The sequence below is a fragment of the Oncorhynchus keta genome, chromosome 20 (assembly GCF_023373465.1).
Source record: "Oncorhynchus keta strain PuntledgeMale-10-30-2019 chromosome 20, Oket_V2, whole genome shotgun sequence".
NCBI classification, from domain to species: Eukaryota; Metazoa; Chordata; class Actinopteri; order Salmoniformes; family Salmonidae; genus Oncorhynchus; species Oncorhynchus keta.
Genome location: NC_068440.1, coordinates 33,814,725 through 33,827,609, shown reverse-complemented (window position 1 = coordinate 33,827,609; position 12,885 = coordinate 33,814,725). Strand labels below are relative to the sequence as shown.

At 45.5% G+C, this 12,885-nt stretch overlaps 1 protein-coding gene across 15 annotated transcripts in view; it reads right to left on the bottom strand.

Annotated features, from left to right (window-relative positions):
• Positions 1-619: 619 nt before the first annotated feature.
• LOC118399008 (focal adhesion kinase 1-like) overlaps positions 620-12,885 on the bottom strand; it is a 269,083-nt gene continuing 256,817 nt past the window's right edge. For all 15 annotated transcript variants that reach the window (XM_052472725.1, XM_052472724.1, XM_052472723.1 and 12 more), the window contains 3 exons: positions 2,105-2,260; positions 1,663-1,743; positions 620-1,528 (listed from right to left, as the gene is read on the bottom strand). In XM_052472725.1, coding sequence (XP_052328685.1) covers positions 1,310-1,528; positions 1,663-1,743; positions 2,105-2,260 — 456 coding nt within the window. In that variant the 3' untranslated portion in view covers positions 620-1,309. The remainder of the gene's footprint in view (positions 1,529-1,662; positions 1,744-2,104; positions 2,261-12,885) is intronic.

Here is a 12,885-nt window from a genome sequence, read left to right as displayed (position 1 = left end):
AAGCGGTGTAGTGCCTGGGCAAAAACCTGAATGGTCAACTCATCATCAAGCGGTGTAGTGCCTGGGCAAAAACCTGAATGGTCAACTCATCATCAAGCGGTGTAGTGCCTGGGCAAAAACCTAAATGGTCAACCAGGTGGGTGCCCCAGGACCGAGTCAAGAAACCCTGGTCTAAAGGAAGGGCAGAATCCGCGTAAACCATGGTCATATTCATTTGGCACCAAACAATGTACTGGAACAGGGAGGGGCTACCTGAAGTTGTCCAATAAGAGATGCTTGTTTTTGATTTCCGTTGCAAAATGTTTTGCTACGGTGTGCACTAATGAATACGAACAACCCAAGAAAATCAGAAGAAGGTTTGTGTAACACCAGACTTGGTTAAATATACAAAACAGTTTCAGTTGATAAGGAAATGAGTAGCAATGGGACAGGGGTTTTAACTGCCAAACTATTAGATGATTCAAATCACATGATCGTTCATCTCCACTGTGGAACTTAAATGTGCTGGAAGTTTACAGTGACGAAAATAAGCCTCTCACAACATATATCTTTCTATATGAACTATTAGTTAACTTAAAAAGTGGCATGTGATATTTGTGTTTAATAAAAATAAATATCATTCATTTTGTGATATTTTATTATTCACTGTGCCGAGTCCGTGTGTCAGAGAATGGACAAAAAATACAAATGATGAGCATCCAAAACAAAGTCATAATATGCTTTGATTCTGTAGCACACCTTAGGTAATAGTGTTAAACAGACATCCCAACCACTGAGATCTCTCCGTAATAAAATGTTAATCAAATATAGCTTGTAGTTCTTCAATGGTTCAAATCTTCCAGTTGGAATTGTATTCAGATCAGATCTGTGATAATTACCGGCCACCTGGAAGAACGTCTGATGATGTGAGCTGAAATTAATCTCTGGGTTAAAAAAAAAAAAAACTCTGAAATTAATTTCTGGATAAAACAATCGACACATCGAATAAAACAGAAGAGATTGTATGTAACTGACCTCCAAACATTCTGGAGAGCAGCGACAGACAGAACATAAGCCTATAAAACAGTTTTCAGGAAGGGGGTGGAAGGGTACGATTGAGTCGAGTGACCAGTTCTGTCTCTATCCTGTAGTATCAGGAGCTCTGATCGAGGTGCGAGCTGAGCAGTCTTGACTTGTGACTTATTGTGCGGTCTATGATTGCTGAAACCAACCAGCCCCATTTCCACAGCACCAGACCCCCTTCCCTCTTATATCCCTCTCCCTCCCCTCAAAGGTCTTCCATGCCCAAGGAGCTAGGAGTCGGAGGGGGCTAGTGTGACCCCCGGGACTGGGTGTGGATCATCTTGAGCCGGGCCTGGTCGATGACGTCCAGCAGGTTCTTGGCGTCTACGGCCAGGGCGTGGGCCGCCGTCAGCATCTGTTTCTTGTAGTCCTGCTGCAGACTGGTGAGGACGTACTGCTGGGCCAGCTTCATCTTGTTAATCAGCTCGGCCAGGTCAGAGTTCAACAGCTTCTGGGCCATCTCAATCTGCAGAGGAAGACAGTCAGATCACATAAGAGAAATAAGCCGGTTAGTTTGTTGTCAGACACAATAGGACAACAGTCCAGTATCAACAGAGTCAGAAGCAATATGTTGACTTGTAATGAGGAGTTGTTTCTCACCTCTCTGTGTGTGCTTGCTGGTAACACTGGTATGGTCTCGTCCACTGTGGCCAATAGTGTTCTCAAAGCTAGTCCCACCTCCTGTAAAAAGAACCAGTATATCACTGTAATAGAAGAACAAAGCTAGAACGACTTACAAACCAGTATCACTCGACAATAATATCCTCTTGATTTAATTTATTTTATTTTTTATTTTATTTTACTAGGCAAGTCAGTTAAGAACAAATTCTTATTTTCAATGACAGCCTAGGAACAGTGGGTTAACTGCCTGTTCAGGGGCAGAACAACAGATTTGTACCTTGTCAGCTCTGGGATTTGAACTTGCAACCTTTCGGTTACTAATCCAACCACTAGGCTACCTTGCCGCCCCACCGATCAGCATATAATGATGATTCAACAACAATTGTTGTCTTTTATCGCCATTGATTGAAGCTAGCTTTACCTTGACCATTGGGACGTACTCCTCTGGAGGGGCTGGCTGGATCTTACTGGACATCTCTATAACAGCCTTGACCAGGCCTGTCACGTTCTCATACACCTTGTCGTTGGAGCGGTCCAAGTTGGCCGTGGGGGGAGGGCTGATCTCCTGAGGCTGGATCTACACACCATAGAGATGGGGGTGAGTTGGTTCACATACAACATACTGAGGGAAGTGAATTGATCTCCTAGAAATAATTTTAGTTATAATATTTCTATTATGATGAAATGTGTGATTGTAAAAAAAAATCTTCACATTTTTAAACAGTCCATTTATATTTTCCAACGGGGTGAGGTTTTTCAACATTTTGGTGAGTTTTTTTTCTCGCCTGAGTAGCCTCGTTTCACTGCCAAAAATAAAATCTGCGAAATAACAATACAATGTCAAATACAGGTAGCCTAGTCAAATAATTAACATCCAATCACATTAACCATTACTCTCTTGTGGGAATTCCACTCACAGTCCATATGTAGCCAAACGTAGCTGCTGCTCATTCCGTTTGCTCTAAAATTGATAAATGGTTAAAAAAAGTAAGGCCCGCGTCCATAGACACATACCAGCTCTACTGGTAGTACTGCTACTACCTGCAGTACAACACCTGTACCTGTCGACCACACAAGTTGTTCTGCTTCCACAGCACATCCAATGCTAGTATCAGTAATTCTACATTTGTTGTTATCCCAGCTAGCATGGACACTGACAGTTGTGAATATGATGCAGCCGAAGAGCTACTGCCCCCTTCCCCGGGAAAGCACCGAACAACAGACAGGGACGTTGGACCATCGAAGATGAGCATTACATTGATTTGGGGTTCAATTATATTGGGAGTAGTGCCTTTCATCAGCCACAGTGTGTTATATGTGCAAAAATACTATCTCACAACCTGATGAAACCTTCACTCTTGCACAGACATTTAGATACAAAACATTCCAATTTAAAAAATAAGCCACATTAATTTTTGAGTGAGAATTAAGGCGACTTTTGAGTAGTAAGACATGTATAAAAGCAACAGATATCATTAATAAGAAGGGGCTAGAAGTGTCTTATATCGTGAGCTACCGAGTGGCTAGGACAGGCAAGCCTCATACTATAGTGGAGGACTTAATTCTTCCTGCTACCATGGACATGGCTGGGACAATACTGGGGGAAAAGGCCAAAACAACTATACAGACAATTACTTCATCAAACACTGTTTCACAACGCATCAGTGACATGGCAGGAGATATTTTGAAACAATTACTGCTTCGCATACAAGCCAGTGAATTATATGCGTTACAGCTGGATGAGTCCACAGACGTGGCGGGCCTGGCACAGCTCCTGGTATATGTCTGTTACGTTTATGGGGGGTCAATTAAGGAAGACATCCTCTTCTGCAAACCAGGACAATATGAGAGGATATTTTTAAAGTACTGGACAGCTTTGTGACATCAAATGGACTTTGGTGGTCAAGATGTGTTGGTATCTGTACTGATGGTGCAAAAGCCATGACAGGGAGACATGGTGGAGTGGTAATGGGCGTGCAAGCAGGTGCTCCCGACGACACTTGGGTACACTGCAGCATCCACCCAGAGGCTTTTGCTGCCAAGAGAATGCCTGACAACTTGAAATACATTTTAGACTCCAGAAAAATTGTTAAATTTGTTAAAGCAAGGCCCCTGAACTCATGTATTTTCTGCACTATGCCATGATATGGGCAGCGACCATGTAAAGCTTTTACAACATACAGAAGTTGGTTGTCATGGGGCTTCTTTACTGACCATAATTTTCACTTGTCTGACCTCTTGCATGATGACGAGTTTCTCACACGACTGGCCTATCTGGGTGATGTATTTTCTCGCCTGAATGATCTGAATCAAGGATTACAGGAACTCTTCGCAGCTATATTCAATGTGAGGGACAAAATTGAGTCTATGATTAAGAAATTGGAGCTCTTCTCTGTCTGCATTAACAAGGACAACACACAGGTCTTCTCTGTCTGCAGGACAACACACAGGTCTTTACATCATTGTATGATTTTTTGTGTGTAAATGAACTCAAGCTTACGGACAATGTGAAATGTAATATAGCAAAGCACCTGAGTGAGTTGGGTGCCCAGTTTCGCAGGTACTTTCCCGAATCAGTTGACACTAACAACTGGATTCGTTATCCCTTTCATGCCCTGCCTCCAGTCCACTTGCCAATATCTGAACAAGAGAGCCTCATCGAAATTGCAACAAGCGGTTCTGTGAAAATGTAATTTAATCAGAAGTCACTGTCAGATTTCTGGATAGGGCTTCGCTCAGAGTATCCTGCCTTGGTGAATCACGCTGTTAAGACACTGATGCCCTTTGCAACCACGTACCTATGTGAGAGTGGATTCTCGGCCTCACTAGCATGAAAACTAAATACAGGCACAGACTGTGTGTGGAAAATTATTTAAGAGTGAGACTCTCTCCGATACAACCCAACATTGCAGAGTTATGTGCATCCTTTCAAGCACACCCATCTCATTAACCTGTGGTGACTTATTCACCATCTTCGATGAACAAATACGTTTTTATATGTACAATGGTTAAATAAAGAGCAAAATTATTGATTATTATGATATTATTATTTGTGCTCTGGTCCTATAAGAGCTCTTTGTCACTTCCCATGAGCCATATGGGACGAAAACTCACACTCATTCTTATGTTTAATACATGTATCGTATAGTGTGTGTGTGGCAGGCTTACAATAGACGGCAAAAAACAACATTTGAGAGTGCGCTGACCCTGGTGCTGGAGGGGGTACGCAGCTGGAGGTTGAATATTGTGTCCTCCCAGCTGCCCTCCCAGCTGTCCTCTCAGCTGTCCTCCCAGCTGCCCTCTCAGCTGCCCTCCCAGCTGCCCTCCCAGCTGCCCTCCCAGCTGCCCTCTCAGCTGTCCTCTCAGCTGCCCTCCCAGCTCAGCTGCCCTCTCAGCTGCCCTCCCAGCTGCCCTCCCAGCTGCCCTCCCAGCTGTCCTCTCAGCTGCCCTCCCAGCTGCCCTCCCAGCTGCCCTCCCAGCTGCCCTCTCAGCTGCCCTCCCAGCTGCCCTCCCAGCTGTCCTCTCAGCTGCCCTCCCAGCTATCCTCTCAGCTGCCCTCCCAGCTGCCCTCCCAGCTGCCCTCCCAGCTGCCTTCCCAGCTGTCCTTCCAGCAGCTGTCCTCAGCTCCAGCTGCCCTCCAGCTGTCCTCCCAGCTGTCCTCTCAGCTGTCCTCCCAGCTGCCCTCTCAGCTGCCCTCCTGTCCCAGCTGCCCTCCCGGCTGCCCTCCCAGCTGCCCTCCCAGCTGCCTTCCCAGCTGTCCTTCCAGCTGCCCTCCCAGCTGTCCTCTCAGCTGCCCTCCCAGCTGCCCTCTCAGCTGTCCTCCCAGCTGTCCTCTCAGCTGTCCTCCCAGCTGCCCTCTCAGCTGCCCTCTCAGCTGTCCTCCCAGCTGCCCTCTCAGCTGCCCTCTCAGCTGCCCTCCCGGCTGTCCTCCCGGCTGCCCTCCCGGCTGTCCTCCCAGTTGTCCTCCCAGCTGCCCTCCCAGCTGTCCTTTTCACTTGAACCACCAGGTGGTATAAAGCTAAAAGGGATTTCTTTCTGTAACCACTTAAAGACAGTCATTTATAGATTCATCATGTCGTTACAGAGTGAACATTAGATGACAGTATTTGCCAGAATTACTTTTAGCTCGAGTCACAAGTCATGTAGATCATACAATCTCAGAACATGGTTGTGAACGACGTGTGATGTATTTGACCCCCAATACACCGAAACAAACATGTAGACAAACATACACTCTCACACACCACGGTCCAAACAGGAGGCAGAACCCACTGGTGAGTCAGATTGTACATGATATACTATAATCTACTAGACCACAGTTAGTGAAGGTAACTATGACAACACAACCCTACATACATCATGCCATACCACAGGGAAGAGAGTCATCAATGAAGGCCCACATTTATCTGTTATTACTCCCACGAAATGATTAGACATCGTTAGTATGACTGCCAAAATAACCATTACAGTCATTACTGAAATGACTGCCACTGAATACTAGGATGACTTGCTTTGGTTATGTCTTTCTTGCCAAGCTTCCATGGTTGTAGAACATAAACCTTGATGAAGTGGCCTCATCCGGAGTATTTTTATTATTTAACCTTTATTTAACTAGGCAAGTTAGTTAAAAACAAATTCTTATTTACAATGGCGGCCTACCCCGGCCAAACCCTCCCCTAACCCGGATGATGTTGGGCCAATTGTGCGCCGCCCTATGGGACTCCCGATCACAGCCGGTTGTGAGTTCGGGATCAAACCAGGGTCTGTAGTGATGCCTCAAGCACTGAGGTGCAGTGCATTAGGCCGCTGCGCCACTCGGGAGTAGTCGCAACAGTAGGGGGAGGCACAGAGACAAAACAAGGGAGTGTGATCGGGAGGGAGAGGGGGATGCAGGAGAAACAGAAGAGGGAGAAAGGATTAATACTGTAGAACCCGAAGACAGAAGACAACATGTAATGCATCAACACAATACAAACAGACATGTTTTAAAATACTACCCTACCAAGCAAGAAGGCGGTAACTGCTTATAGTGTGGAACTGGAAAAAAAAGGGCTTTTATTTACCTTGGTTTCACAGTAACTTTATACAGTTACTGCTAACATGACCACCATTTTCTCCAAAACACACTACAATAGAAGCAGGATACTTGTCCACCTGATTAAGCATGTATTTAATGAATGAGTTCATTTTTGACCAAATGAGCAGTTACTGCCTTTTTGCATGGTATGGCAAAATAGTACCTCCCTGTTTCACTCCGTTTTGAGCCAGAAAGAGAAAGATCTGAGTACTAACTGGACGTTGAACTGACAGGAAGATCTAAAGGCCTGCACTATTGTATCTGGAGGTAATGTATGGTAATGTATGGTATGGTATTCCATTGTATCTGGAGGTAATGTATGGTATGGTATTCCATTGTATCTGGAGGTAATGTATGGTAATGTATGGTATGGTATTCTATTGTATCTGGAGGTATTGTATGGTAATGTATGGTATGGTATTCCATTGTATCTGGAGGTAATGTATGGTATGGTATTCCATTGTATCTGGAGGTAATGTATGGTATGGTATGCCATTGTATCTGGAGGTAATGTATGGTATTCTATTGTATCTGGAGGTAATGTATGGTAATGTATGGTATGGTATTCCATTGTATCTGGAGGTAATGTATGGTATGGTATGCCATTGTATCTGGAGGTAATGTATGGTATTCTATTGTATCTGGAGGTAATGTATGGTATTCTATTGTATCTGGAGGTAATGTATGGTAATGTATGGTATGGTATTCTATTGTATTTGGAGGTATTGTATTGTATTCTATTGCATGGCATTGTATTGTTCATAATGTTAGCTTTCACTGGAGGAAGTGAGAAATGAGTCTAAAACCTTTGGAACATGGCTTTAACTGTTGAGATCAAAGGAAGGTGAGAAGGGAGCTTTGGACTGGACATGGCTGGGTTCTATCTAGTTAGGAACCACTACTTTCCTTGGGCACTTCTGTCCTCCACTGTATTAAAAGCCTTAGAGCTTTAACAGGGTTTTATTCTCAGAGCTAGAAGAAGAGAGGTCTCTCTAAGAGTCTCCCTTCAAACTGCCTGCCTTGAAAGTTACAAGAAAAAGAACACTTTGAAAACAGTCTTCATTTCACCGGCCCCTTTCTAAATGGATGGTAGTTGGCGTTGCATAACTAGGGCCCAAAATAAAGCCCAGAAAGGGTGGTTTTCCCTGGGGCTTTTTCTGGGCCTGCTTGTCAGCATCTGTATGGAGCCTGTGTAGAGGTGGATGGTGGGTTGACCCTGGCTGTGTAGGGGTGGATGGTGGGTTGACCCTGGCTGTGTAGGGGTGGATGGTGGGTTGACCCTGGCTGTGTAGGGGTGGATGGTGGGTTGACCCTGGCTGTGTAGGGGTGGATGGTGGGTTGACCCTGGCTGTGTAGGGGTGGATGGTGGGTTGACCCTGGCTGTGTAGGGGTGGATGGTGGGGGTTGACCCTGGCTGTGTAGGGGTGGATGGTGAGTTGACCCTGGCTGTGTAGGGGTGGATGGTGGGTTGACCCTGGCTGTGTAGGGGTGGATGGTGGGTTGACCCTGGCTGTGTAGGGGTGGATGGTGGGTTGACCCTGGCTGTGTAGGGGTGGATGGTGGGTTGACCCTGGCTGTGTAGGGGTGGATGGTGGGTTGACCCTGGCTGTGTAGGGGTGGATGGTGGGTTGACCCTGGCTGTGTAGGGGTGGATGGTGGGTTGACCCTGGCTGTGTAGGGGTGGATGGTGGGTTGACCCTGGCTGTGTAGGGGTGGATGGTGGGTTGACCCTGGCTGTGTAGGGGTGGATGGTGAGTTGACCCTGGCTGTGTAGGGATGGATGGTGGGTTGACCCTGGCTGTGTAGGGGTCAACATTTTTGCAAGTGCAGTTGCAAAAACCACCAATCGCTATGATGAAACTGGCTCTCATGAGGACCGCCACAGGAAAGGAAGAGGATAAGTTTAGTAGTTACCAGACTCAGAAATTGAAACCCAAATAAATGCTTCTCAGAGTTCAAGTTACAGACAAATCGCAACATCAACTGTTCAGAGGAGGCTGCGTGAATCAGGCCTTCATGGTCGAATTGTTGCAAAGAAACCACTACTAAAGGACACCAATAAGAAGAAAAGACTTGCTTGGGCCAAGAAACACGAGCAATGGACATTAGACCGGTGGAAATCTGTCCTTTGGTCTGCTGAGTCCAAATGTGAGATTTTTGGTTCCAACTGCCTTGTCTTTGTGAGAACCAGAGTAGGTGAACGGATGATCTCCATATGTGTGGTTCCCAACAGGACAATGACTCAACACACCTCCAGGCTGTGTAAGGGTTATTTGACCAAGAAGGACAGTGATGGAGTGCTGCATCAGATGACCTGGCCTCCACAATCACCCGACCTCAACCCAATTCAGATTGGTTTGGGATGAGTTGGAGCGCAGAGTGAAGGAAAAGCAGCCAACAAGTGCTCAGCATATATGGGAACTCCTTCAAGACTGTTGGAAAAGCATTCCAGGTGAAGCTGATTGAAAGAATGCCAGAGTGTGCAAAGCTGTAATCAAGGCAAAGGGTGGCTACTTCTCAGGTAGAATCAGGAATGCTCCAGGGTAGCTGTTTAGGCCCCTTACTTTTTTCAATCTTTACTAACGAGATATGTAAAGCCAGTGTGTCTATGTATGTGCATGACTCAACACTATACATGTCAGCTACTACAGCAACTGAAATGACTGCAACACTTAACATAGAGCTGAAGTTCGTTTCAGAATGGGTAGCAAGAAATAAGTTAGTCATAAATATTTCCAAAACTAAAAGCATTGTATTTGGGACAATTTTACATATTTATTTATCCGTTATTTTACCAGGTAAGTTAACTGAGAACACATTCTCAGTTACAGCAACAACCTGGGGAATAGTTACAGTGGAGAGGAGGGGGATGAATGAGCCAATTGTAAACTGGGGATTATTAGGTGACCGTGATGGTTTCAGGGCCAGATTGGGAATTTAGCCAGGACACCAGGGTTAACACCCCTACTCTTACAATAAGTGCCATGGGATCTTTTAATGTGACCGCAGAGAGTCAGGACACCCGTTTAACGTCCCTTCCAAAAGACGGCACCCTACACAGGGCAGTGTCCCCAATCACTGACCTGGGGCATTGGGATATTATTTAGACGAGAGGAAAGAGTGCCTCCTACTGGCCCTCCAACACCATCTGGTCTCCCATCCAGGGACTGACCAGGACCAACCCTACTTAGCTTCAGAAACAAGCCAGCAGTGGTATGCAGGGTGGTATTCACTAAACTCTTAACCTCAACTACATCTCGTAATGAATAATGTGGAAATTGAGCAAGTTGAGGTGACTAAACTGCTTGGTGTAACCCTGTATTGTAAACTGTCATGAAGAGACACACAAAGGTACAGACACATGCATATGCACACATTGTGATATTGTTGTATGGTGGAATTAAACATTTTGTATTGTATATAGGTAGTGGTGTAATAATGTTATATGATGTACTGTTTTATCTTTTGTTTTATTTGTAATGTAAGTGATTTAATGTGTTGGACCGCAGGAAGAGTAGCTGATGCCTTGGCAGGAACTAATGGGGATCCCTAATAAACCCCAGGAAGAGTAGCTGCTGCCTTGGCAGGAACTAATGGGGATCCCTAATCAACCCCAGGAAGAGTAGCTGCTGCCTTGGCAGGAACTAATGGGGATCCCTAATCAACCCCAGGAAGAGTAGCTGCTGCCTTGGCAGGAACTAATGGGGATCCCTAATCAACCCCAGGAAGAGTAGCTGCTGCCTTGGCAGGAACTAATGGGGATCCCTAATCAACCCCAGGAAGAGTAGCTGATGCCTTGGCAGGAACTAATGGGGATCCATAATAAACCCCAGGAAGAGTAGCTGCTGCCTTGGCAGGAACTAATGGGGATCCCTAATCAACCCCAGGAAGAGTAGCTGATGCCTTGGCAGGAACATATTGGGGATCCCTAATCAAAGTAAAAATAGCAATGGGGATCCATAATAAACCCCAGGAAGAGTAGCTGATGCCTTTTGCAGGAACTAATGGGGATCCATAATAAACCCCAGGAAGAGTAGCAGCTGCCTTGTTAGGAACTGTGGGGATCCATAATAAACCCCAGGAAGAGTAGCTGCTGCCTTGTTAGGAACTAATGGGGATCCATAATAAACCCCAGGAAGAGTAGCTGATGCCTTGGCAGGAACTAATGGGGATTCATAATAAACCCCAGGAAGAGTAGTTGCTGCCTTGGCAGGAACTAATGGGGATCCATACTAAATACAAACACAAATATCACAAACAAATGTAGGACCACGCTCAACCAAGCTGTGATGGTGACCCTGGAGTAAGACATTAAGACAGTGTTGTCTTGGTGCTGTAATGGTGACCCTGGAGTAAGACATTAAGACAGTGTTGTCTTGGTGCTGTGATGGTGACCCTGGAGTAAGACATTAAGACAGTGTTGTCTTGGTGCTGTGATGGTGACCCTGGAGTAAGACATTAAGACAGTGTTGTCTTGGTGCTGTGATGGTGACCCTGGAGTAAGACATTAAAACAGTGTTGTCTTGGTGTTGTGTTGCTGTGATGGTGACCCTGGAGTAAGACATTAAGACAGTGTTGTTTTGGTGCTGTGATGGTGACCCTGGAAAGACATTAAGACAGTGTTGTTTTGGTGCTGTGATGGTGACCCTGGAAAGACATTAAGACAGTGTTGTTTTGGTGCTGTGATGGTGACCCTGGATAAGACATTAAGACAGTGTTGTCTTGGTGCTGTGTTGCTGTGATGGTGACCCTGGAGTAAGACATTAAGACAGTGTTGTTTTGGTGCTGTGATGGTGACCCTGGGTAAGACATTAAGACAGTGTTGTCTTGGTGTTGTGTTGCTGTGATGGTGACCCTGGAGTAAGACATTAAGACAGTGTTGTTTTGGTACTGTGATGGTGACCCTGGAGTAAGACATTAAGACAGTGTTGTCTTGGTGTTGTGATGGTGACCCTGGAGTAAGACATTAAGACAGTGTTGTTTTGGTGCTGTGATGGTGACCCTGGATAAGACATTAAGACAGTGTAGTCTTGGTGTTGTGTTGCTGTGATGGTGACCCTGGAGTAAGACATTAAGACAGTGTTGTTTTGGTGCTGTGATGGTGACCCTGGAGTAAGACATTAAGACAGTGTTGTCTTGGTGTTGTGTTGCTGTGATGGTGACCCTGGAGTAAGACATTAAGACAGTGTTGTTTTGGTGCTGTGATGGTGACCCTGGAGTAAGACATTAAGACAGTGTTGTCTTGGTGCTGTGTTGCTGTGATGGTGACCCTGGAGTAAGACATTAAGACAGTGTTGTTTTGGTGCTGTGATGGTGACCCTGGAGTAAGACATTAAGACAGTGTTGTCTTGGTGTTGTGTTGCTGTGATGGTGACCCTGGAGTAAGACATTAAGACAGTGTTGTTTTGGTACTGTGATGGTGACCCTGGAGTAAGACATTAAGACAGTGTTGTCTTGGTGTTGTGATGGTGACCCTGGAGTAAGACATTAAGACAGTGTTGTTTTGGTGCTGTGATGGTGACCCTGGAGTAAGACATTAAGACAGTGTAGTCTTGGTGTTGTGTTGCTGTGATGGTGACCCTGGAGTAAGACATTAAGACAGTGTTGTTTTGGTGCTGTGATGGTGACCCTGGAGTAAGACATTAAGACAGTGTTGTCTTGGTGTTGTGATGGTGACCCTGGAGTAAGACATTAAGACAGTGTTGTTTTGGTGCTGTGATGGTGACCCTGGAGTAAGACATTAAGACAGTGTAGTCTTGGTGTTGTGTTGCTGTGATGGTGACCCTGGAGTAAGACATTAAGACAGTGTTGTTTTGGTGCTGTGATGGTGACCCTGGAGTAAGACATTAAGACAGTGTTGTCTTGGTGTTGTGTTGCTGTGATGGTGACCCTGGAGTAAGACATTAAGACAGTGTTGTCTTGGTGTTGTGTTGCTGTGATGGTGACCCTGGAGTAAGACATTAAGACAGTGTTGTTTTGGTGCTGTGATGGTGACCCTGGAGTAAGACATTAAGACAGTGTTGTTTTGGTGCTGTGATGGTGACCCTGGAGTAAGACATTAAGACTGTTGTTTTGGTACTGTGATGGTGACCCTGGAGTAAGACATTAAGACAGTGTTGTTTTGG